General features: G+C 34.1%; 1 protein-coding gene across 3 annotated transcripts; it reads left to right on the top strand.

The window, feature by feature from the left end:
- Positions 1–114: 114 nt before the first annotated feature.
- Positions 115–25641, top strand: LOC123559541 (uncharacterized). 3 transcript variants are annotated; one of them, XM_053552596.1, is made up of 5 exons: positions 115–329; positions 16407–17099; positions 21023–21050; positions 23380–23405; positions 24800–25641. In XM_053552596.1, exons 2-5 carry the CDS (start codon positions 16892–16894, stop codon positions 25120–25122), a joined length of 585 nt encoding a protein of 194 aa, XP_053408571.1. In that variant the 5' UTR covers positions 115–329; positions 16407–16891; the 3' UTR covers positions 25123–25641. The 3 variants fall into 3 exon arrangements, with proteins under 3 accessions (XP_053408571.1, XP_045207385.2, XP_045207386.2); XM_045351451.2 differs by lacking the exon at positions 115–329 and adding an exon at positions 14747–15730; XM_045351450.2 differs by lacking the exons at positions 16407–17099; positions 21023–21050; positions 23380–23405; positions 24800–25641 and adding exons at positions 1002–2151; positions 5301–6266 and having other exon boundaries at positions 117–329.
- The last annotated feature ends 540 nt before the right edge of the window (positions 25642–26181 follow it).

Consider the following 26181-nt stretch of genomic DNA (forward strand, 5'->3'; position numbering starts at 1 on the left):
TATTACAACAGATTTTTAGTGGAAAAGTAAATGATTTTCTCCGTAATGTTTATGGTATTTTTCTTGACCTCATGTATATAGTTTAATGTGTTAAGTCATCTTGGACTTTGCTACCGGACGTAACTGACAAACACGAAACAGGAAGATTTGACATATTAAAAGTTAGAAGTAAATTCTGACGAATGTGTTGGACATTTCTGTGTTTTTTTTTTACGAATATTTATTTTCTAAAAACAACGAATAATAGAAAGGAGCCATGAAGCTAATCAGTTTAACATTTCTTGTGACACATGTTGCGAACAAAAATCTGTTTGTGGTCGGTCAAACAGGTGAGTCAATTTCATATAACAACTTAGGAGGGGAATACCGAACATTACCGGTGAATTGTTTCTTATTTTCTTAATTTGTTTCGAAATTCTTTCAGTTATATTTATATTTGCAAACTTTAATTATTCTTGTCTGTTAAATATTCTCATAGTCGCGCTGTTATAATTAGTCTCATTAGACTTGACTCCACATAAAACAGTTTTGAAACTTTTGACTTAACTCTAGAATGATATCATTTTAAGAAATTAAACGACAAACAAATGTCTATGCATAGCACTAACACATCCATACTTATCCATCCTGTGTATTTCAAAATGTAGATTCGCGAATATGTCACTACGCATAAAGCAACAACGTTCTATTTTCATTATTAAATGCTGGTTAATAATATACCTTTTTATACATGCAGAAGTGCTAAATGATGGTTTATACAGGAAAATTACTCGTGAGAACAAAGACCTCCACTTCGTTGAAGAAAATACACTTCATTCTCAGACAAAAATGTGTGTGTTTTTTTTTGATTTACTTGTAAATACAAACTGATACGAAGTATTTTTCATTTTCTTCTCAATCTTAACCTCCCTTGCGCTATAATGAAAAATGCCTTCAGTTCTAAATATTATGCTAACAACTTGTTTATATGTGAAAAAATATATTTTTTTAATTATCTTCAGATTGTGGTAGAATATCTCTGACGTATGTCCAAACAGGAAGTACAGTTGAGGCTAAACTACGGTTTTCTCCAATTACTGAGCTTTCACGGTATAAATGGGTTCATTTTTTCTCAAGGACCAAACCAAACTTTGACTTTTTAAAGGATGTCAAAGAAGACAGGTCAAAATATGACCTTAAAGACTTCGAACTTATTATCAGAAACCTACAAGCGTCTGACGATGGTATTTATAACACAGAATGTTATCTGGAAAATGGATATCAAACCTTTAGCGAAAATAGGATTGAAATCAAGAAACCTTACACTGTGCAACCGTCGACGAAACTTTCTTCTGTAACATCAAAAGTATGAAATTGAAAGCACACTTGAGCAAACATCAAAAACAACAGCTTATGTAAATAGTGTAACGACACAAGCCGTGCGAAAACAGAACCAAGAAACTCTTAAGAAAACACCAGCAACACACGAACATGATATATATACAATTGAAAAAGTTCCATACTCAAGATATGACCAAATCGCACAAACAAGCAAAGAAACTGAAACTACAACAAACGAGGTACCTAACAAAACATCGGCAACACTAGATTATGATATGTTAACGACCAGTGTAGTTCCATTCTCTGGATCCGAACAAGTTACATTAACAAGCAAAGAAACTGAAGAAATCACAACAAATGTGACACATAAGGAAACAGTGATAACACACAAAGATGATATGTATGCGACTAATGAAGTTCCATACTCAAAGTCTGATCAAGATCAAGTTACAGTGGCAAGCAACGTAACTGAAGTTACAACAAATGAGACAGCTGAGAAAACATCGGCGACAATCGAACATGATATGTATACTAACGAAGTTCCATTCTCAGGATCCGAACAAGTTACACTAACAAGCAAAGTAAATGAAGAAATTACAACAAATGAGACACCTAAGGAAACAGTGATAACACACAAAGATGATATGTATGCGACTAATGAAGTTCCTTACTCAAAGTCCGATCAAGTTACAGTGGTAAGCAAAGTAACAGATAGCACTATAACAACCATGATAGGAGGAATATGCGGTGTACTACTTATAACTGTACTAACCACGGTTACGATCATAAAGTTAAGAAAGAAAAGGTGCACGACTAACGAAACAGAAGAAGGTATGTGATATGGTTTTAGCTGATAATCAACTATTCTTATGTCAAATATCTTTTTTTGCTTGACCTTTTTTTTCATTGTATCATTGTTATAATTATAGTTGAATAGTCGTAAATAATAGGAGTTGGTTCATTTAAGGATGATTCGGGTAATAACAGTGATAGCTGGATCCCAGCATCACACGTTATGTTATATACAATAGTTAAAGGAACCAGCTATTTATTAGAGCAAGTACTAGTTCAGTTGTAAAATACTACGTACTAACTTGGACCAATCAGAAACAAGTTCTATGAATAGCACCAATCAAAACTTACTTCTACTAAGATAGATGGATGACAGAGAATTCATTCAGTATCCAGTGATTGATGCAGACACACCGAGAATTCAACTAATTAATTTATCCTAGTACCTTGACGAGAAAGTTATTGCAACTTCGTTGTCAGGGCAAATAATTATTAAAAAGAAGACGTTTGACGTTCTTAGACCAAAGAAGTGTTGCATAATTTTAACAAGATTTTTTTTGGCTATGGGGCCAGCGCATAAGAGTTTTACCTTAACTGTAGTTGAATGCTATAGACGGTAGCAATTATAGGCTGAGCATCGAAATGCTGAAGCTGAGTCTGAGTTGGTAATCTACAGAGATAGTAGGAGAATTCCAGCTTATAGACGTGGTTCAACGTTATTTGCGAAGTACAGCCAAGGCATCGGGGTTATACCTGTATGCAATCTGACTAAAGTACTTGATCTTCTAAACGAAGATCTGAGAACGACCCATTCACATTCGTCTTCTGTATATTTTGGATTTAAAATATTGCTATTTTTATTTTCGCAAATCTATTTTTATTTGAACCAATCAGACAACTTGTTCGAATGTCAAAGAGTAAGAAATATTTGCAGTCAATTCAGGGCTCGAACCCGGGACCTCTCGCTTACAGAGCAAGTGCCCTACCGACTGGGCTAACCGGCTGTCTGACATCTTTAGACATAAAAATTGTAGATATCAAAAACCAAGGCTTTTTAAAGCTTGCAGAATGTTGTAAGTTAGCTTTTGATTGGCTAGCGGAAGGGTCGTCAGAACGAGGCTATCAATAGCTCGTTGTCATATCCTAAGCGTAGCGTAATAGGAGATGTACTTTAGTCAAATTGTACCTCAAAATCTTTTTGAGTTACAGTTTCAATTTAGAGGACATAGGCTGAACATCAATGCGATAGGACTCGTATGCTGTTGAATCAAAGACTTTGTCTGACGAGAACTTCAACATATGGACATATAAACCAACAGTCAAGTATAGTATCTCCAGCCTATAGGAGGTTGTGCTGATAATCATTAACTGAAGATTGTTAGTTTGAAACACTTGGTCATCTGTCTGATCCATGAAATTATTTACCTCCTAATTGAAATCATTTACGAATCATTGGTACACAAATCATTTAAACAAAGTAGCCAGAGAAACAAATATATACGAGATATCTGGTCACACCAGCTATGCGTTTAAACAAAGGACATTCTACATCGTTTGTCAGCTAGTCGTAAGACATAAGTCACCTTAGCGATTGGACCCATTTCATTTTTTCAAGATACTAAAGGCGTAGCACTTCCCTGGGTCATGTAACACGTATTCTGACATAGGCATAAATGTGATTACTACTACTTAGAAACAAAGAAAATAAACTGTATCCTAGAATGTATTTTGCAAATGTATATGTGTGAATATATGTGTATTTATTTGATCATGATACTGTCCAAAGAATAAAACTTTGCAATACATAAAATAACTGAACTAAGAGCAATTTTCAGAAGATTGTTCACATCCATCCGTGGAACTATATTATGTTCAATTTATTTAATGACTAAAAATAACCATTGAATTGTAGCTTTTCATCTTTTTCCCTGTGTTCTTTGAGCAGCGCAAAGCCATTACAAGGACAATATGCAAAACAAGTGTATGCCAAGAAAAATGTGCAAAGTATCGTATAAAACATATTGGTTTTTAATGACTGAAAGTCTTAGGAAATACTACACTACTCACTTAAAACAGCGTAAACAATTTGTTATAGTTAACAGTTATTTCGTAGAAATCTACTTAAGTAAGTTAGAAAACAATCATAATCAGAATCATCTACAATTAACGACGCATTGGATCTGAAGACAGGCTATTGAGACTCACGGTATTAATCAGAGCCTTGCTTTCAACATTTTGAAGTGAAAGTAGGTATTAAAAAATCTGTAGTTCACCTAGGATTCCAGTTTTCGATATGTTGTTATCACCTACGGGTTTATGATTTTAATGAGAAAGCTTATAGAATCACATGAGAATAAGTTGTTTTCTTTTTAGATTTTAAGTTGTCCTTCAAAATCAATGTGAGTATATATTTTTATGCCTTGGAAGGTGGGCATATTAAAATCGCAATGTCCGTGCGTGCGTGCTTGAGTGCGTTCGTGTAAATTCTTGTCCGGGCTGTAATTCTGCCATTCCTAAAGTGATTTTAAAATAACGTAACGTAAATGTTCACCATAATAAGACGACGTGTTATGCGCAAGACCCAAAACCCTAGCTCCAGGGTCAAGGTCACACTTTGAAATCAAATGTTAACGTGGTCTGTTGCGTGGCCGGTTCATAACTCTACCATTCATGAAAGAATTTTGAAATTACTTGGCATATATGATCCCCATAATGAGTCATACGCAAGATCCAGATCCCCTAGCTCTAAGGTCAAGGCCACACTTAAAGGTTAGCATGGTCTGTTTCTTGTCCGGTCCATAACTCTACCATCGGTGAAGGGATTTTAAAGCTTGGCATAAATGCTACCTATAATGAGCTGAGGCGTCATGCGCAGGAACCAGAGTCCTAGCTCCAAAGTCAAGGTCACACTTAGAAGTCAAATGTTAACATGATTTGTTGCTTGTCTGGTCCATAAATCACGTTTCTGGGGCATTTGTCACTAATAGAGACAGTTCTTGCTTTTACAACTTAGGATATCAATATTAACTGTACCCTCTTGAGTTTGCAATATTATTTTTCAGATGATGCACAATGCAAAATGAGTTAGCTCGAAGATGGAAAAATAGCATCAGACTTAAACACACATTTACGTTATGTACATTTCAGGTAGTTTACGCACACTGATTATAACGTTGTGTACATTTCAGGTGATAAGCAACAAAGTGGCTCCTATTTGTATGATGCACAGTGTTGCGAAATTAATCAGCTCGAAGATGAAAGAGTAACAATAGGTATAAAACTTCAGACATTCAGCTCTTCGGAACCGGATGCAGTTCCAGTCAACAACACAACCTGTCGTAAAAACTCGTGTTTGAATACCAGAGCAGTAGAAGACGAATCAGGAAATGAATATGCCGTCATTGAATACGATTCTAAGGCATCACATGGACATGAATCTGCAACTGAATATTGCAGAAAGAAAACGGTTGATTATGAAAACTATGAAATCTCAACAATGACGGTCGAATCTGGGAATGAATACGAAACAATTAAATACTAGACTATTTTCAACTTATTTACACATTAAGCTTTATCAAAGGTGTCGGAATTACCCGAGTAATTCTGTTTCATAACATTCGTATACTCCTTCAGCTTTTAACTTTCAATATATATGTGACATATGATTTTCGATCTACAGTATTTAGCCTAAAGCTGACATCCTTCGTCCAAATCCGACATCCTTCCGGAGAATTAATAAAGTGCGTTCTGAACTGTTACAATCTATACTTGGCGTTAAAACAATCATAGCTTGATCGGAAGATTTTCCAAATGCCTGGTGAAAGACGACTTATAAATGTGGACGTTAAGTTGTTTACTTATAGTTAATCTCGGGTCGTCTTAACGCTATAATGGATTTCTCCATGGAACCGGAAGCAAACGTTTCTATATGTATTTTGGCGGGAAAATTGCACATTGTCTTCCATGATGCTAATATGGTAATGATCGCGTACTTACATACAATTACGTTCTGGTGTTAATACATTTTCATGCGAGTAGAGACATTTCTCTGTTGAAAAACACAATGTTCTAAAACTAAATGAAACTGCATGTTCTGGAGCGTGAATTGAATTTGTTTCTGGCTCTGATATGTTTGAATATATAATATTTCTACCCGAGTCCTTAATATTTCTCTTATAAAGGTGTTCAACTTTCAAGAAGAAACGATGTAGTTTATTCTATTGTTAGCATTGAAATCGATTTATTATGGGAAACTAATTTTTTCTTCATTCCAAATCAAGTAGTCCTAAATGTTGTATCAATAATTATGGTTGGTCAACGGATTCTTTAAAATTTTGAATTGATTGGTTATTTTGATTTGTGTATTCTCTGATTTGATAGGATTTTATATCTTTGAATTCAAAGTCAGTTTCATTGATATAAGATTTTATGCGAAATCCAAACGATTTGAGGGGCCTCCGTGGCCGAGTGGTTAGAGTCGTTGACTTCAAACCATTTGCCCCTCATCGATGTGGGTTCGAAACCTCATTTGGGGCGTAGAATTCTTCACGTGAGGAAGCCATCTAGCTGGCTTGCGGAAGGTCGGTGGTTCTACCCAGGTGCCCGCTCGTGATGAAATTGTGCACGGAGGGGCACCTGGGGTCTTCCTCCACCATTAAAGCTGGAAAGTCGCCATATGACCTAAATTGTGTCGGTGCGACGTTAAACCCAACAAAATAAAACCAAACGATTTGATTTGTTTAGGGTTTTCTCATATGAATCGAAGTATTTTGGTTTAAAAAGCATTAGAAACTGCAGTGAAAGATTTTTTTCTTGCTTCTGCATAAAAACTTTCAACAGGCGATGTTCTAAATGCACCAAGATAAATACGAAGACCTTGGTTATTGGTTGCACCTAACATTAGTAAATAAGTTTTTCTTGCCGAACCATAAACAACAAACAAAATTCTAGCTTCGATCAAAGCAAAGCTCTATAGAGTCTTAACAAAAATCTTTTGATCGACTCCTTAATCAGTATTTGAAATTACCTTTAAAAATTTGATGACGCCACGTGTTTGGCTTTCAGATATTTTATATGTAGATCTAGTAAAAACGAAAACTTTCTTTTTATCAAATATGATAAAACTTTGCTTTCTCAACGACGGGTTTCATACCGTCTAGAAAAAGCTTAGTGTCTGAATGTTGTTTTTAATTGACATTAGTGGACACAATGAGTTTTTGTTTTGGAAAATCTAAAACTATTTTCTACTGACTAAGTTCGAACTACTACTCAGAAATGGTCGAACCAACACGAACTGTAAAACTGCGATCAGATAAAAATTGTGATAAAATTGTTGGAAGACGACCTTTTAAACCTAAGAAGACAAGGTCATTCGTAGTACCACATTTTCATGTTTTATCGTAAATGTTTTCGAAATCGAAAAGACAGACACAAGGTGTTCTCTGCATCACGAATTAGATTTTCCAGTCGAACAAGATGATCCGTTGTGCTACGTTGCTCACGAGAACCGGTTCGAAAGTTTGTAATTAGGCCACCAAACTAGTCTAGAATGTATCATATGTTCTAGTGTTTTCCATAAACAACTAGTTATGGCAGTCGGCCTATAATTATTGGGGTTTGTGTTGTCTTTCCTGGGTTTAGTTATGGTAATTTAGTATAATATGGTAGTTTTCGACCACATATAATCCATATTCAAACTTAACCTAGATTTCATCAAAGAAACCATTCTGACTAAATTTTATGAATATCCAGTGTAAAATGCAGCCCCTAATGTATACAAAAGGTTTTTCTTTTATTTGACCGGATGACCTAGTATTTGACCCCAGATAATTCATATTTAAACTTGACCTAGACTTCATCAAGACAAACATTGTGATCAAATTTCATGAAGATTCGTTAAACAAGAGGGTCATGATGACCCTGGATCGCTCACCAGAGTAATATGAGCTACATGTTTCAAATGTCAAACTGATGATTTTTAGAATTTTTTTTGAAGATTTTCTGATGTACAATCAAGTAACCCCTGGGGCGGGGCCAAGTTTACCCCGGCGGTCATGAATGGAACAAAGTTTGTAGAAGTCTACTAGGCAATGTAACATATCAAATATCTAAGATCTAGGCCTTCTGGTTTATTTTTAGCAAACTTATGAAGATTTCCCTATATACAGTCAAGTAACCCCTGGGGCTGGGTAAATTTGACCTGGGGGTTCCAGATTTGAATTTTTTTTGTAGAAGTCTACTAGGCAATGCTACACGTCAAATATCTAAGATCTAGGCCTTCTGGTTTATTTTTAGAAATTTTTTGAAGATTTTCCTATGTAAAATCAAATGACCCCATGGGGCGGGGTCAATTTGATCCCTGGGGTCATTATTTGAAATTTTTTGTAGAGGTCCACTAGGCAATGCTACACGTGAAATATCTAAGCTGTAGGCCTTCTGGTTTATTTTTAGAAAATTTTTGAAGATTTTCCTATGTAAAATCAAGTGACCCCTGGGGCGGGGTCAATTTTGACCCCGGGGTCATGATTTGAACAATTTAAGTAGAGGTTCTCTAGGCAATGCTACATGTCAAATATCTAAGCTCTAGGGCTTCTGGTTTTTGAGAAGAAGATTTTTAAAGATTTTCCTATGTAAAATAAAGTGACCCTAGGGCGGGGTCAATTTTGACCCCGGGGTCATCATTTGAACAAACTTGGTAGAGGTCCACTAGGCAATGCTTCACACCAAATATCTAAGCTCTAGGGCTTCTGGTTTTTGAGAAGAAGATTTTTAAAGTTTTTCATTTCTGTTGCCATGGCAACCAGAGTTCTGCATGGAACTCAATTTTTTGAAATTTTTTAAAGAAGACCATCCAAGGAACATCCCTGTGAAGTTTCATCAAAATTGGCCTGTTGGTTTAGGAGGAGATGTTGTTTAAAGGAAAGTGTGGATGGACGGACGGACGGACGGACGCCGGACGGTGAGCGATCACAATAGCTCACCCTGAGCACTTTGTGCTCTGGTGAGGTAAAAATGCAGCCACTATTGCAATACATAAGGTGTTTCTTTACTTTGACCGGCAGACCTAGTTTTAGGCCCCAGCTGACCCATATTTAAATTTGACCTAGACTTTACACAGGCAAACATTGTGATTAAATTTCATGAAGATCTCGTGTAAAATGCAATCCCTATTGCAAACACAAGGTTTTTCTTTGATTTGACCTAGCGACCTAGTTTTTCCCCCCAGATAATCCATTTTCTAACTTATCCTAGATTTTATCAAGGCAAACATCCTGATTAAATGTTATGAATATCCAGTGTAAAATGCAGCCCTTATTTCTTTTATTTCACCGGGTAACCTAGTTTTTGACACCAGATGACTCATATTCGAACTTAACCTAGATTTCAGCCAGGCAAACATTGTGATCAAATTTCATGAATACCGGTGTAAAATGCAGCCACTCTTATTCTTTTTTGACCGAGCGACCTATATTCGAACTTGGCCTAGATTTTATTTAGACAATTTCATGAAGGTCAAGTGTAAAGTGCAGTCCGTATTGCATACACAAGGTTTTTCTGACTAAATTTTATGAATATCCAATGTAAAATGCAGCCGCTCTTGTGTACACAAGGATTTTCTTTGATTTGACCTAGTGACCTAGTTTTTAACCCAAGATAAACCATAATCAAACTTGTCCTAGATTTTATCAAGGCAATCATTCTAACTAAATTTCATGAAGACCAATTGAAAAATACAGCCTATATCGCACACATAAGCTACATGCTGACAGATGACAGACGACGACTTTTTACAAAAATTTAAGGTCAGCAATTAAAGATCAAACTTTAATACAATGTATTGAAATTGAATGCTTAAATTTTAGAAATGTAATTGAAACGCTAATGTGACGGATATTGTCAAGGCAAATCTTCGCTTCTCAACCTTGTCAATTTTCGCTTCGGACAAGTCAATGGTATCGTATAGCGAATGAGTTCCTTTTGTTTTAATATATATTATAGCTTACTATGTCTAGTACTATATCTACCGTACATCAACAATTTGATTATGAATATGTGAACTATTGTTTATATCTGTATTATATGAATGCTATTTATTTCATAGTAATAATTAATTGAATACATTGTAAGGGTAGTAAGCGGATGCTTCCCGACCCCTATTATCCATCCCTACGGGGTTACCCATATGGGGCCTGATAAAAAAGTAAATGCAATTAATTGCAATTTAGTTACATTTATTAAGTAAAAAAGGTAAAAGTTCATGGCTTTAATTTAGTAGTATCTGTCCTTAATTTCTTGAGTGTGACATCTGGGTATTCGATGTATGCGTTTGTTGTGCACAATAAGTGGGTAACAATAGGGTTTGTTTTCACATATTGACACCATTCATTCGAAGGTAACGACGCATTTTAACCTATGTGACAATTAGATGTTTGGCATGTTTCAACAACGCCACCTTCCCTTCCTGGGATTTAGTTATATGTAATACGCGAAGCGCATTCAGTCAGAGAGTCGCCTCAATTCGGAAAGAATAATTTTAACGTCAGAGGTTAATTCTAAGGTCACGGGGTTTGATTTGCCAGCTTGTAATGACAACAGCTTTCGCGATTAGGTGCTCGGTCAAGTGTGACTTACCAATACTAAGTATTCCTACTCTTGACACAACAATAATTCCGACTGAATGCAATTCATGTAAATATACATATTTGTGTTTCCCGATTGTGAAGTAATGTTTACTGTTCGAAAAACTTTGAAATTAATAAATATAACAGTTGAATAAAAATTGTTAAAAAACATTAAAAAAGATTGACCGATAGAAAGTTAGATGAAGTATCTAAGTTTAATTTGGCATATTTCATTTAATGACACCATGTATACTCACATGCACCGGGCCTTTCGATAGGAACAAGTCAAGAAATGAAAATGTTGATTCCCGAACAGGACACAAAATACTATATCTAGTTCGGGATGTAGGGAAAAACTATGACTTGATTTCACGAACGGAAAGTTCATTACATAGAGACAATTTTACTACATGCAGTCCTTGTATTTTTGCAGTTGCTCCGCCACCTTGAATGTGGGAGATTCATAGTAGGCGGAATTATGAATTCTTATTAGTTTTGCACAACTTCATGATTAAGTGGACAAATTGTTTCACTCATGAAATAATATGAATATAATCTTGTCGTTATTGTTTTGAAAGTCCTTCGCTTGTCATTAAAAAATGATAGATATTTAAGCGGTCATATCTGTATTTTAATATGATGACTGGGTACTTAAAGGTCCATTACTAAGGGAAAGTGAGTTGGCAATTTTTTTCATAGCCAGTGCATAGACTTCAGCAAGACACTTAATAATGCAGATTGGCAGGTCAAAATTTACAGAAGGTCTTTGGAACTCAAAGAAATGTATGTGTATTATGTTGAAATTTCAATGAATCGACAGAATGACCCCCAGGTCTTTTTAACTTTCTTCATACTTCATAGAAAAATAATTGTACATATACTGCGATTTATTTCGAATTTCTACATACCAACTTTCATTTTCCAATAAAATGAAATAGTTTCTGTGCTTTTTAAAAGAAATTAAAATGTTCACTTTCCTTAGTATTCACACTGGCCATAGCTTTATCAGATCAAGTGGTTCCAACGTTGTTTGAGCGGTGAATTTTACGCCGATCAGATGGAGAAATATGGCCGATACTACAAATTTCCGGTATTTTAAGTATGATTTTAAGGAATTTCTACCTGTTTAATAACTAATCAAATGAAAACGATGGGTGCACCTGGAGCGCAAATGTGTCTATGTTTGAGCACATATGTCCATTTAGCTGAGATTTGTGCCGTTTATTCAAACACGTCTGTACAGTCCGGCGGGGGAAGGAGATTTTTGACAGTTTTTGACAATATCGCATCAAATATAGTGTTAATCGGGAACAAGTAACTGTTAAAACACCTTTTATGTAAAGGGCTATCTCTTAAAACAAAGCGTGTGTATTTTCATAGAATTATTCAGGGTTATTTCTGAAAAATCGGCCGAAAACCTAATGCAACGCCGTTTCGAGTGGGTCGTTATGCAAAGCAATCAAGTGGATACCGTTCTGTGTCTTACTTGCGAGTCTTATCCGTCTTAAAAACAGTCATTAAAGCCTAACAATTAATAAATTTAGTGAGTTTTATAGCATTATAATGATCCCGCCATTTCTAATATATTGTACATCGAACAATATCATTAAGTAAATAATAGTAATAGTTCGTAAAAACAAGAACCAGTTCACGGATATCTGTCTCCTCCACGAATGGTACTGAACAGCATACCAAAATCGGGTTGACTCTTTAAATCAGTATAGTTACAGTTGGTTACTTTTTAGTCCCTTAAAACCAATACATTGCGATTTCATTACTGATTTGTTGTGCATTTAAGCTGTTCATACAAAATAAATAAAATTTGGTCCATGATAAAAGTATTAATCAGTTGTTTGTCAGATTTTCATTCATATTCCTGTGGTAGCGTTCATTTATTTTCAGAGAAATAAATCACAGAGAAAGTTAAAATTGGCCAGGGAAAAGACAAGATTTTATTTGTCCTCCATAAAACAGAAACGACGTAATAAACCTCTATGGTCCCGTTCAAAAATGAAAATACAAATGAAATACAGACACCAATGAAAGAAAATAAACCGGACCAGCAATACTAATAGAGATGTGCCACAGTTGTACTATTTAACTGTCTCTAACCAAAGAAGAAAAGTGATGTTTGTCAACGGGTACTTATTCGATTTGATAAGAGTTAGAAATATTGTAAAAATAATATATCTTTTGCTTCAGAAAGTTGTCTCAGGACAGCCTTGTCGCTTGCAATGTCTAAAAGATCTGTATCTTCCTCTATTAATTCTTCAAAGACTTCATCTCATAAAACTCTTTCTTTTAATACCTTATTGTGAACAGGTTTGTTTTTTTCTTGATATTTTCGTGCTTGAAGTTGGAGTTAGCAGTCTTTTCGTTTTTTACGGTGCCCCTAAAGTGACATGTTACGCACTTTTTTTCCACTTAGGTAATGTGAGACTTTTTTTATTTCGTTTAAACGAATTAGTTATTTCGTTTAAACGAAATAACATTTCGTTAACATTTCGTTTAAACGAAATAACTAATTCATTAAAACGAAATGATTTCGTTTAAACGAAATGATTTCGTTTAAACGAAATAGTTATTTCGTTTGAACGAAATGATTTCGTTTAAACGAAATAAAAAAAGTCTCACATTACCTAAGTGGAAAAAAGTGCGTAACATGTCACTTTAGGAGCACCGTAGTTTTTTTTTTATTATTTTTATTTTTTTTTTTTTTTATTTTGTTTTTTTTTGTGTGTGTGTTTTTATTCCCTTTGAGGACATGGAGAAAATGCTCTTAATCTTTTGCTTGATGACACGTCTCTATTAGTATTGCTGGTCCGTTTATTTTCTTTTATCGGTGTCTGTATTTCATTTGTATTTTCATTTTTGAACGGCGACCATAGAGGTTTATTACGTCGTTTCTGTTTTATGGAGGACAAATAAAATCTTGTCTTTTCCCTGGCCAGTTTTAACGTTCTCTGTGATTTATCTCTCTGAAAATAAATGAACGCTACACCAACAATATGAATGAAAATAAATACAAACAACTGATCAGTACTTTTATCATGGACCAAATTTTATTTATTTTTTTTATGAACAGCTAAAATGCACAACAAGTCAGTAATGAAATCGCAATGTAATGGTTTTAAGGGACTAAAAAGTAACCAACTGTAACTATACTGATGTAAAGAGTCAACCTGCTTTTGGTATGCAGTTCAGTACCATTCGTGGAGGAGAAATATCCGTAAAATGGTTCTTGTTTTTACGAACTATTACTATTATTTACTTAATGATATTGTTCGATGTTCATCCTAGTTTTATGTTTTTGTGTTGATGTTTTTTGACAATTTCCGCAAAAATATGTTAAATGTTAAGCTAACATAAAAATGTAAAAGTACAATATATTAGAAATAGCGGGATCATTATAATGCTATAAAACTCACTAAATTTATTCATTGTTATGCTTTAATGACTGTTTTTAAGACGGGTAAGACTTCGCAAGTAAGACACAGAACGGTATCCACTTGATTGCGTTGCATAACGACCCACTCGAAACGGCGTTGCATTAGGTTTTCGGCCGTTTTTCAGAAATAACCCTGAATAATTCTATGAAAATACACACGCTTTGTATTAAGAGGTAGCCTTTTACATAAAAAGTGTTTTAACAGTTTCTTGTTCCCGATTAACACTATATTTGATGCGATATTGTCAAAAACTGTCAAAAATCTGCTTCCCCCGCCGGATTGTACAGACGTGTTTGAATAAACGGCACAAATCTCAGCTAAATGGACACATGTGCTAAAACATAGACACATTTGCGCTCCAGGTGCACCCATCGTTTTCATTTGATTCGTTTTTTAACGGGTAGAAATTCCTTTAAATCATACTTACAATACTGGAAATTTGTAGTATCAGCCATATTTCTCCATCTGATCGGCGTAAAATTCACCGCTCAAACAACGTTGGACCACTTGATCTGATAAAGCTATGGCCAGTGTGGTATTGGACCTTTAAATGCTGAACTCCATGATGCAAGCGGTCATGTTGTGGTTATTTCGCTACATGCAGCTTTTTTTCTTTTTTGATCACAATAAGGAAGTTGTTACACGGAAAATATTCCACTGTTTGTCGTTGATTTTCCAAGAAATCATGAGTGAAAACATGTACCAAATGGCATACTTTGAGACAAAAAAAAACCATGTTAAATCTTGAAGCAGAATGTTGGAAAATGTTGACAAGTTTAGGTTTTCAAGTTTGTATTAATTTAGATTTGTTTGATTTAGGCTTGTGATTTTGTCAGAAATAATAGGAAAAAATAGAAAAATAACCGTTCAATAGTTGGATTTCCCTCGAGTAGTTCTGTTAAATATAAATAACAGTTTTGTTGTGTGAAACATAGTTAAAATTGATTGTAAATTTGCATAGTGTCTATATATAGTATGTAGAGATAACTGTGGTCTTTGTTCACATGCTGACAAAGCGTTTCTTATTAGATAGACAAAAGAAATCATGGTCAATATTGTGTAGATAACTTCTAGATAGTTCAAAAATTCACAAATAATCCTAAGCCATTGTTGGTAAACATCCTAACTGGTTGAAAATATAGAATATATAAAACGCCCTTTTCGAAACATATATTCTAACACATCCCTTATATTTCAATAAACCAACAAAATGTACGAAATATTTGTTGTGGATTCTGTTGACTCATTTTATTACAACAGATTGTTAGGGAAAAATAAATGATTTCTTCTGGACCTCATGTACAACGTTAAGCGTGTTAAGTCATCTTGACCTTTGCTACCAGACTTAATTGACAAACACGAAACAGGAAGATTTGACTTAAATAATGTAAGGAGTAAATACTGAATATGTTGAACATTGTTGTTTTAACGACTATTTCTTAACGTACAATAATTACAAAAAGAAAAAAGGAGCTATGAAGCTAATCAGTTTTACATTTCTTGTGGTACATGTAGTGAACAAAAATCTGTTTGTGGACGGTCAAACAGGTGAGTCAATTTCATATTACAGTTTATAAGGGGAAAACCGAGCCTTACCGGTGGCTAGACTTTTTTCTTGTTCTGTTCAGTAAACTGTTATGACATTCTGTCAATTATGATTCATACTTGCAAACTTTGATTATTCTCGTCTGTTAATTATTCTCACAGTCGCACTATTATGATTATTCTCATTACACTTGACTCCATGTAAAATATAAATAGGTATTATTTAAATAACTTAATATCTGCTTTGAACTTTTTAAACTTTTGATGTAACTCTAGATTGATATCCTTTTAAGAATTTAAAAGACAACTAATTGGCATAGCACTAACACACCTTGTGATGCACCATACACAGAAAGCAACAACGCTCTATCTGCATTATTAAATGCTGGTTAATAATTCACTTTATTATACATAAAGAAGTGCTAAATGTTTGTTTTTACAGTAAATTTGCTCGTGAGAACATATAGACTTCAGCTCCATTAAAGAAACTACCCTTCATTCTCAAACAAAGATGTGCTTTTTTGTTTACTTGTAAATACAAACTGATACGATTACTAAAGTATTTTTCATTCTTCTCAATCATAACCTCCCTTGCGCTCTGATGAAAAATGCCTTAGGTTCTAAAATATAAGCAAACAGTTGGCTTATATGTGCAACAATTCTTTTTTATTATCTTCAGATTGTGGTAGAATATCACTGACGTATGTCCAAGCAGGAAGTACAGTTGAGGCTAAGCTACGTTTTTCTCCAAGTACTGAGCTTTCACGGTATAAATGGGTTCATTTTTTCTCAAGGACCAAACCAAACTTTGACTTTTTAAAGGATGTCAAAGAAGACAGGTTAAAATATAACCTTAAAGATTTCGAACTCATTATCAAAGATCTACAAGCGTCTGACGATGGTATTTATAACACAGAATGTTATCTGGAAAATGGATATCAAACCTTTAGTGAAAATAGGGTTGAAATCAAGAAACCCTACACTGTGCAACCGTCGACGAAACTTTCTTCTGTAACATCAAAATATGAAACTGAAAGCACACTTAAGCAAACATAAAAAACAACAGCTTATGTGATTAGTGTAACAACACAAGCCGTTCAAGAAAATCCAAAGAAAACATCGGCAACACACGAACATGATACGCATACAACTAACAAAGATGATATGTATGCCACTTATGAAGTTCCTTACTCCAAGTCTGACCCAGATCAAGTTACAGTGGAAAGCAGTGATACTGGAATTACATCAGATGACACAATTACAACCATATTAGTGATAGTAGTATGTGGTGTAGTTGTTATATTTGGAACTGTGACGGTAACGATAGCGTTAAGAAAGAAAACATGCAGGCCTAAAGCAACCGAAGAAGAAGGTATGTGATATCATTTTTAGCTACTAAAGTAACTCTTCTTATATCTCGTGCTTTATGCAGCATTAAGTATAGATAATATGCATGTTTAATTATTTCAGTGTGCAAAAGGACATTTAAAATTATCAACCGAATTTCCCTTTAGTCCCAGACTGCAACGCAACATCGTTTACTTGATCTTAACAATCTTGCGAAATCTGTCGTTCGATCAAACGGAATTTCAAGACTGAGGTTTTCAGTAGATTTTTACTTCAGAATATCATGATGTAACCCGTGAAGTTAATTTCTCAGTGATGGTTTTTTCTTTCATATCAACTTGACCAACGATATTACTGCCGACATTGTTTCCTTTGTGTTTCATTTGAATATATTACATATCACCTCGGAGGACGAGTAAAATAATACTGAGAAATCAGCCAAAGCTGTCACGCTTACTTACCTTCGAACTTATTATTTTTCAATGCGATCTTATAAATATTGTTTTCATGTTGTCATTCCATCCAGATAAGTACTACTACAGCATATCAATCATCATTTCATAGACAATATTCCAGTTAGAGTGGAGACAGGATATATATAATGTCTATGCAGTCATTACTTACGTAATACGATAAGTTGACTGAGTGATTTGTATTGTCTGGTGAGTCTATAGCAGAATTCTGCTAAAGCCAGTGCTTGGACAAATGAAGGGTGTTACACATTCCATTACCTGTCATAATCAGACACAGTCAGACCGAGCCTCATGTTATTTTGCTTGGTTGCATACTTTCTAAAGATGTTTTGCAAGCAATAATTTCAATCTATATTTCAAGAAATAGCTACTGCGTGTAGAAGAAAGTTATGGCTATAGTCTTTAACACGATGTATTGCAATTTCACGTATAGACATAATGATAAAAACGATTGGAAAATGAAGCTGTTACTTATTTTGACTAGATGCATGTTCTTGTTAGTTTCATTTATAAATTGACCATTTTAGAAAAGTAAAGAATGAAATAAAGAGTTGGTTTCTAAAAATAGATTTAAACGAAAATAAACCGGTAACTGCATGCAATGAATCTGGCAGTTTCGTTTGTTAAATCCTCAAAATGAAGTAGTAATAGACATGAATGGGATTACTACTACTTACAAAGACCAGAATGTGTGTTGCAAATGTTCATATTCATTTGTCCAAAGAACCGTGTTCGAATGAAACTTTGCAAACAAGAAAAATAATTAAACTGAGAACAACTTTTCAACAGACTGTCCATATCGGCGATCTGTATATGTTCAATTTATTAAATGACTTAAAATAACCATTTTAAAGTAATTACATGGAAAATATGCAAAACAAGTACATGCAAAGAAATTATTACAAAATATGGTATAAAACATATTTCTTTAAATGATGGAAAATCTTAGAAAAACAATTTTGCGTACTTTGAAACAGTGTATACAATTATTTATAGTTAACAGTAATTTCGTAGAAGTCCACTCAAGTAATCAATAATAAGAAAACAAACATTAAATGCCCACAAGGAAAATGAATACAAGTATTTATGTGAACAAGTGCACGCTCGAGTATAATATGAATAATTTCTTAAGTGTTTTTATCAATCCTAGAAGGCGACTGATTTCGCTGAAGTTGTAACTATGTTCGAATATTTATACGTACATGTACATTTACTTGCTACTACGTCTCTACTAGCTATTATTAAGTTTCTCAGATTAAGTTAAGGCCTTTTTGCCACTACATTTGCACAAACCTAACTGTTACATTACAAATTAGACCATGGCAACACTGTATTGTGTATTGACTTCCTTGTTTGAACATCTGAAAATCATGATAGAACTCTGAAATATAATATAGGCATGTCATTAAAAAGAACAGAAAGGGTGATTGTAAGTATTTTGTGGTCACTTTAAACAATGCACTAACTATTTTGTCCGGCAGTTTACGCACATCTGTGATTAAATTAGTATGTACATTTAAGGTAGTTCACGCAAATTTGTAATTATAAAGTTATGTGCATTTCAGAGTGTTTACGCAAATTTGTAATTATAACCTTTTGTGCATTTCTGTCAGTTCACGCAAATTTATGATTATAAAGTTATGTGCATTTCAGAGTGTTTACGCAAACTTGTTATTATAACCTTTTGTGCATTTCTGTCAGTTCACGCAAATTTATGATTATAAAGTTATGTGCATTTCAGAGTGTTTACGCAAATTTGTAATTATAACCTTTTGTGCATTTCTGTCAGTTCACGCAAATTTATGATTATAAAGTTATGTGCATTTCAGAGTGTTTACGCAAATTTGTAATTATAACCTTTTGTGCATTTCTGTCAGTTCACGCAAATTTATGATTATAAAGTTATGTGCATTTCAGAGTGTTTACGCAAATTTGTAATTATAACCTTTTGTGCATTTCTGTCAGTTCACGCAAATTTATGATTATAAAGTTATGTGCATTTCAGAGTGTTTACGCAAATTTGTAATTATAACCTTTTGTGCATTTCTGTCAGTTCACGCAAATTTATGATTATAAAGTTATGTGCATTTCAGAGTGTTTACGCAAATTTGTAATTATAACCTTTTGTGCATTTCTGTCAGTTCACGCAAATTTATGATTATAAAGTTATGTGCATTTCAGAGTGTTTACGCAAATTTGTAATTATAACCTTTTGTGCATTTCTGTCAGTTCACGCAAATTTATGATTATAAAGTTATGTGCATTTCAGAGTGTTTACGCAAACTTGTTATTATAACCTTTTGTACATTTCTGTCAGTTCACGCAAATTTATGATTATAAAGTTATGTGCATTTCAGAGTGTTTACGCAAATTTGTAATTATAACCTTTTGTGCATTTCTGTCAGTTCACGCAAATTTATGATTATAAAGTTATGTGCATTTCAGAGTGTTTACGCAAACTTGTTATTATAACCTTTTGTACATTTCGGGCACTTCACGAAAATTTGTGATTATAACATTATGTGTACCTCAGACAGTTTACGATTTGTGATTACATAAAGGATATGTATTTGTTTCAGTGTTAGATCGATATATTTCACCGAGTGAAACCTTATAATTAAATATTTTGAAGCAAGCAGATTTTCTTTTTATTTTGTGTATTTTTAATGGTTTTAATCAGGTAATATCCATTCAGCGTCACGTGCATCGCATCATGACGTCATAATTTCATGACGTCGTGATATCTATGTAGAAAAACTGTTCTATAACGTTTCCAGATTTCTTTTAGATTTTATTACGAAGAAATGTATATCTTTATGATCCTGAAAATATTAATATACATCTATATCTTTACTGAAGTATATTTTGCAAGTTTGCGATCATATGTAATTCACATTCGTTCGCATTCAAGTCTAGTTCCTTACCAGTGATAAAAATGAGATTTTACTGTTTGATGCAGTTAAAATATCAATTTCATTTCACAGGAAAAAATCAGTATTTCACTGAAAAGCACATAATAAAACGTTATGTACAATTCAGGCAGTTTACGCAAATTTATGATTATAACGTTGTCTACATTTTAGGCAGTTTACGCAATTTGTGATATAACGTTATCTATATTTCAACCAGTTTACGCAAATCGTGATTATAACGTTATGTACTTTTCTGTCAGTATACGCAAATTTGTGACTATAATGTTATGTACATTTCAGGCAGTTTACCCTTATTATGATTACATCGTTATGTACATTTTTGGCAGTTTACGCAAATTTGTAATTATAACTTTATGTACGTTTCTGGCAGTTTAAGCAACTTTGTGATAATAACGTTATGTACATTTCTGGCAGTTTACGCAAACTTGTGATTATAACTTTATGTACATTTCTGGCAGTTTACGCAAATTTGTGATTATAACGTCATGTGCATTTCTGGCAGTTTACGCAAACTTTTGATTATAACGTTATGTACATTTCAGGTGATCAACAACAAAACAGCTCCCATTAGTAAGTATGAAAAATAAGTACGAAGTATGTATATGAACAATAATTAATATTTTTGTTTGAAATATTACTTTTAAATTATAAGTATTTATATATGTATTGAAAATTGTATGAATATTGTCCAGACAGTGTTAAAGTCTGTCCTATCCGAGAAGTTAACACCAGTTTGGATGTTCTGTGACAAAACAAGTGCAACTATCGGTAAATTAAGTAGATCTAGCGTTAATTAAACTATAAACAAGAGCGTCATGATGACCCTGGATCTCTCACATGAGTAATATGAGCTACATGTTTAAATGTCAGACTGATGCTAAAATGTTGAGAAAGTAGGTCAATAGACCACATTCATGCTCACTTAAAGTCAGTTTAAAGATCGGTGGGAAAAACATATATGTCGTCCAAATTTCAAGGCTGTATCTTAAAAAACCCAAAAAGTAGGTCAGTAGGTCCAGGTCACAGTCAAGTGATCATAATTACTTTAGGTCATCAGGTAGTTATACTAAATAGTCTAGGAAATATGATCAGATAATTTTTAAGTATTTTTTCCGTATAAACTCATATACAAATGAGCCCCGGGGCGGGGTCTCTTTTCACCCCAGGGGCATAATTTGAACAGTATTGTTATAGAATCACTAGGCAATGTTACATACCAATTATCAAAAGCCTAAGCTTTCAAACAAGAAGATTTTTAAAGTTTTTTCCTATATAAGTCTATGTAAAAAATGGGATCCCTAGGGAAGGGCCTGTTTTCACCTCAGGGGTATAATTTGAACAATTACAACAAAGGACCACTAGGCAATGCAACATACCAAAATTCAAAAGCCTAGGCCTTGAAGTTTTTTTCCTATTTCAGTCTATGTAAAACTTGGGACTCCCTTGGTGATGCCTCTATTCATCTCATGGGCATAATTTGGACACTCTTGGTTGAAGACTACAAGGCAATGATGCTACATACCAGATATCAAAGGTCTAGGTCTTGTGGTTTCAGACAAGAAGATTTTTTTTGTGTAAGTCTATGTAAAATTTGGAACCCCGGGATTGGGCCTCTTTTCACCCCAGGGGCATAATTTGAACAATCTTGAGGACTATTAGATGATGTCACATGCCAAAACATCGAGGTTCTACGTCTTGCGGTTTTGGGCAAGAAGACATTTCAGTTTTTCCTTTCAATTGCCATGGCAACCAGAGTTGATTGTGGAATTAAATTCTTCGAACAATTTTGAAAGGAGGGCACCCAATAGTCATTCCTGTTAAGTTTGGTGTAAATCTGCCAGTGATTTTGAAAGAAGAAGATTTTTTTCGAAATTGTTGACGGACGACCCACGACGGACATCGAAAGGTCACAAAAGCTCACCATGAGCCTTTTGGCTCAGGCGAGCTAAAATGTCACCGTAGTGCATTTCAAGGATTTTACTCTAAGTACTCTAATTATTTGATAAATGCCATATATATTTTTCCAACGGAAGTTCACTGTTGTAGAAATTCGGCTGTCATTGGCGCTTACTCTCTGAAAAGACAGAGCTCATGAAAGTTCGCGTGAATTACTTGGGGAGCAACTCAAAATAGATATAAAATGAATAATCACCATTTTGTACAGAAAGACGTTAGTGCATTAACAAGTCAATTGTTCAAGATGAAATGTACTTATTTGCAAATTGCAAGTTCCACTGTATCCTAAATTGAATTATGTATGAATTAGATATCTAATCACTTTCCCAAATTAACTTTTGCATCATCAAATCAGATTACAACTTCGTTTTGGTTCTATTTTTTATGATCGAACAATCACATGACCACTCCCGATGTTATTCAAGCACCAATTGCAACATGCGTATGAAACAATTCGTGGATTACATGTTCTAACTGCAAAGAGTGTCTATCTCTACTATTATGAACATTTTTAATACGTTTACTTGATAATATTGAGTTGGCCACTCATAAAAACATTACTGGGTGCCGCCATACTGTCCAAACGCACGTCATTGAGTATTACGGTCTATGGAGGAAAATTTCAATTTGTAAAAAAAAAAATGAAAAAATAAAAAGTGTGCCTATATGTATCTTCACTATATAAAAATATAGTCTAGGACATCATAACACATATCATAACATAAAAAATGATGTAACTAGATTGGTGGGACAGATTTTAATAATGTTTTACAGGATCACCATAGAGTTTCTAGGGTTGCTGAAAAAGTACGTTTGGTCCATTTAAATTTTCTCACCACTAAAGAAAGCAGAAAAATGAAACTAAATGGCTTCAATGTAAGGACTTATATTTGTGTTTATTATGCCGATATAAATGTCATGAAATATTTCATTTTTGTTACAGCACCGCTGTTCTGGACAAAACCGAAGGCAAGTAATAAATATGGAATTTCTGACTTTATGAAATAGTGATATTTTACAACATAGGGTTATTTAATATTGATAATAAAAAATATAAATTTGTTAAAATATTTTCAATATTTTAACCATGTGTCGGCGTACCCTTGAATGAATAATACTTCAGGACCAAACTTATCAGTGTACGCTTTTTTATACTTTGTAATTTTGAATATGCGGCTGTATTTATAACAATAAACTATATATAAAATACTTATGTTTTATCTATATCTTTTGTAATTAATTATTCTGTCTGTATGGTCATTTTATGGTACTTTTAAATGCAAAACTGATAATGGGCCTCCGTGGCCGTGGCCGTGTGTTAAAGGTCGCTGACTTCAAGTCACTTGCCCTTACGTTTGGGACGTAGAATTCTTTGATGATTATTATGAGGAAGTCCACCATACCCGAGGAAGGTTGGTGATTCTACCCAGGTGTCCACCCTTGCATGAAACAACGCCCGGATGTACATTTGTTTCTTCCTCCACTATTAATAGATGGAACGCCTCCATACGACTTATAACTGTGCCACTGTGTCAATAAACAAAACAAAGCAAAACAGAAAATAATAATTCATGAAATCTATATACATTTTATATCATAGTAAAACGGCATGTCTCTAGATATACGTGACAATGTCCACAGATAGAAATACCCATAAAATGCAATATTATGAAAAAAATACCAGTGCTATTTATGTTGATATTTCATAAGTAGTATATAAGTTCATTTTTCTCATTTACATCACAGTGCTATTGCTCTACAAATTTATAAACCTTCTAACAAATACTTTCTACAACTGTTAATTACAAATACTCACAGATCATACTGTTTGAATTTCTAAAAAGACATAGTTTGGTGGAATGCATTTATAATGTTTTTATTAAATCGGTGCTAGGAAGCTTGAAGGTCGTTGAAAATTTCACTATGTTTCATGAACAGACTGAGTCGAATCGATTCTGCCATTATTTGCTTTGCTGCGTTATATGTTTTAAAGGCATATTTTCATAGATATAACAACAATCATAACATCAATCTTTAGTGATGTGTGGCAACCATAAAAAGTCTTTCTGTATCTGGACTCTGTGTTGCTAGATTTTGCTGCTTTGGTATCATGAGGCCCATTTAATCTGTAGGTATAAAAGAGGACATGTAGGATGTTGCATAACTCTCCTGGACAGACTCAGTAAAAGCGAGTCTGCTATTAATTCAGTATTTTCAAAGCATCTTCGTTTAGATTTTATTGAGTTGTCCTTTGACAATGTATGTAAGAAGCATTGTGTTTAGATATTTTTTACAAACTCCTATTTGCAATGTAGGTTATCAAAATTAACTGTTCTGCTTGAGTTTGCAATATCATGTTTCAGATGATGCAAATTACTGCGAGATTAATCAACTCGAAGATGGAAGAGTGGCATCAGATACAAAACTTCAGACATTCAGCTCTCCAGAACCGGATGTTACTCCAGTCAGCAACACAACTCACGTTGGAAACATTTATCTGAATACCAGGGCAGTGGTAGACGAATCAGAACATGAATATACCGTCATTAAATGCGATTCTGAGACAACAATTGGACATGATTCTGCAACAGAATATTGCAGAAAGAAAACAGATGATTATGTCAACTGTAAGACTTTGACAACGACGGGCGAATCTGGGAATGAATATGAAATAATTAAATACTAGAGCGAAGCAGCTAGTAACTGATCATTGCAGCAACAACACTTTTAAGAACGATAAAGTGAAACTGGATGGTGAGGCGTGAACATAAAGAACTAAAGAACAGAAATAATTCACATATTGAAAACAAAGATGCCAATAAAAGAACCACAGTGAAAAACGAAAGTGGCAGTTCATATGAATAAATCCTGACCTTAACCCCACCTAACTCACAACAAAAAGAAGTAAAAGCAGCAACAACAAAATCATAAATAAAACTATAAAGTCTCCCCCCCCTCGCCCCTTGCAGAATGAAGAAATCAAACAAACTACCAGGGTAACAGGATAAAGCTTTTACTGAATAAAAATCAAAATAGCTGAAACTTTGGTGATGTACGAGCTTGGCTACCAGTATTTCAAATATGTGAAATAAATTTTGTATTATATTTGTAAATTGATGTATTGAAGTTTGAATTTTTAACTATAAGTTCTTGATCTTTTGAACGAAACTTTTTATTTGAAGAAATAAATTGGTGTGAATATAGAGCTTAGCGTATTTCTTCTGGCAACAACTCTAAAAGTCGTCCATATTTCTTGTTGAATTTGATTGTTCTCCAAACACATAACAATCTTCTCGTTGCAATAGTTATCCGTGTTATCATTAACAACTGTTAGTTTGTTTAACAATGTGTCAGTGTTAATGTGTCAATATGCCAGAGAAAGTGCGAGTGTAATGTCGAAACACATCCAAGCAAAAGGCTCCTTTCCAATATGGCTCGATTAGTTTGTCAATTATACAAAGTAGGCCAATAACAAAAAATGGCTGGGTTATTACCAAACTAATTTATATCGGTACTTTTCATTCTTAAAAGGTCATGAGCGGGTTAGAATGAAAATTGGTCAAGGCCTTCCTGTGGCTTATTCTTTGATATACAATGGTTCATCATTTAGACGCGGAAACATTTTACCAGTCCGTCCTGCCTAGCTGAACTCTGAACCGTCGCATATCAAACGATGAAACCACATAACGATTTGAATTTTCAGTAATTAACAATTATTGGGAGCAAAACACGACCTTTAGAAAAG

Source organism: Mercenaria mercenaria, chromosome 10, assembly GCF_021730395.1.
Source record: "Mercenaria mercenaria strain notata chromosome 10, MADL_Memer_1, whole genome shotgun sequence".
NCBI lineage: Eukaryota > Metazoa > Mollusca > Bivalvia > Venerida > Veneridae > Mercenaria > Mercenaria mercenaria.

Excerpts from the sequence above, each read along its gene's own strand:
- LOC123559541 (XM_045351450.2), top strand. The coding sequence starts at position 1,596 with ATGTTAACGACCAGTGTAGTTCCATTCTCTGGATCCGAACAAGTTACA. Across the intron at positions 2,152-5,300 it reads GACTAACGAAACAGAAGAAG|GTGATAAGCAACAAAGTGGC; the intron begins GTATGTGATATG and ends TGTACATTTCAG.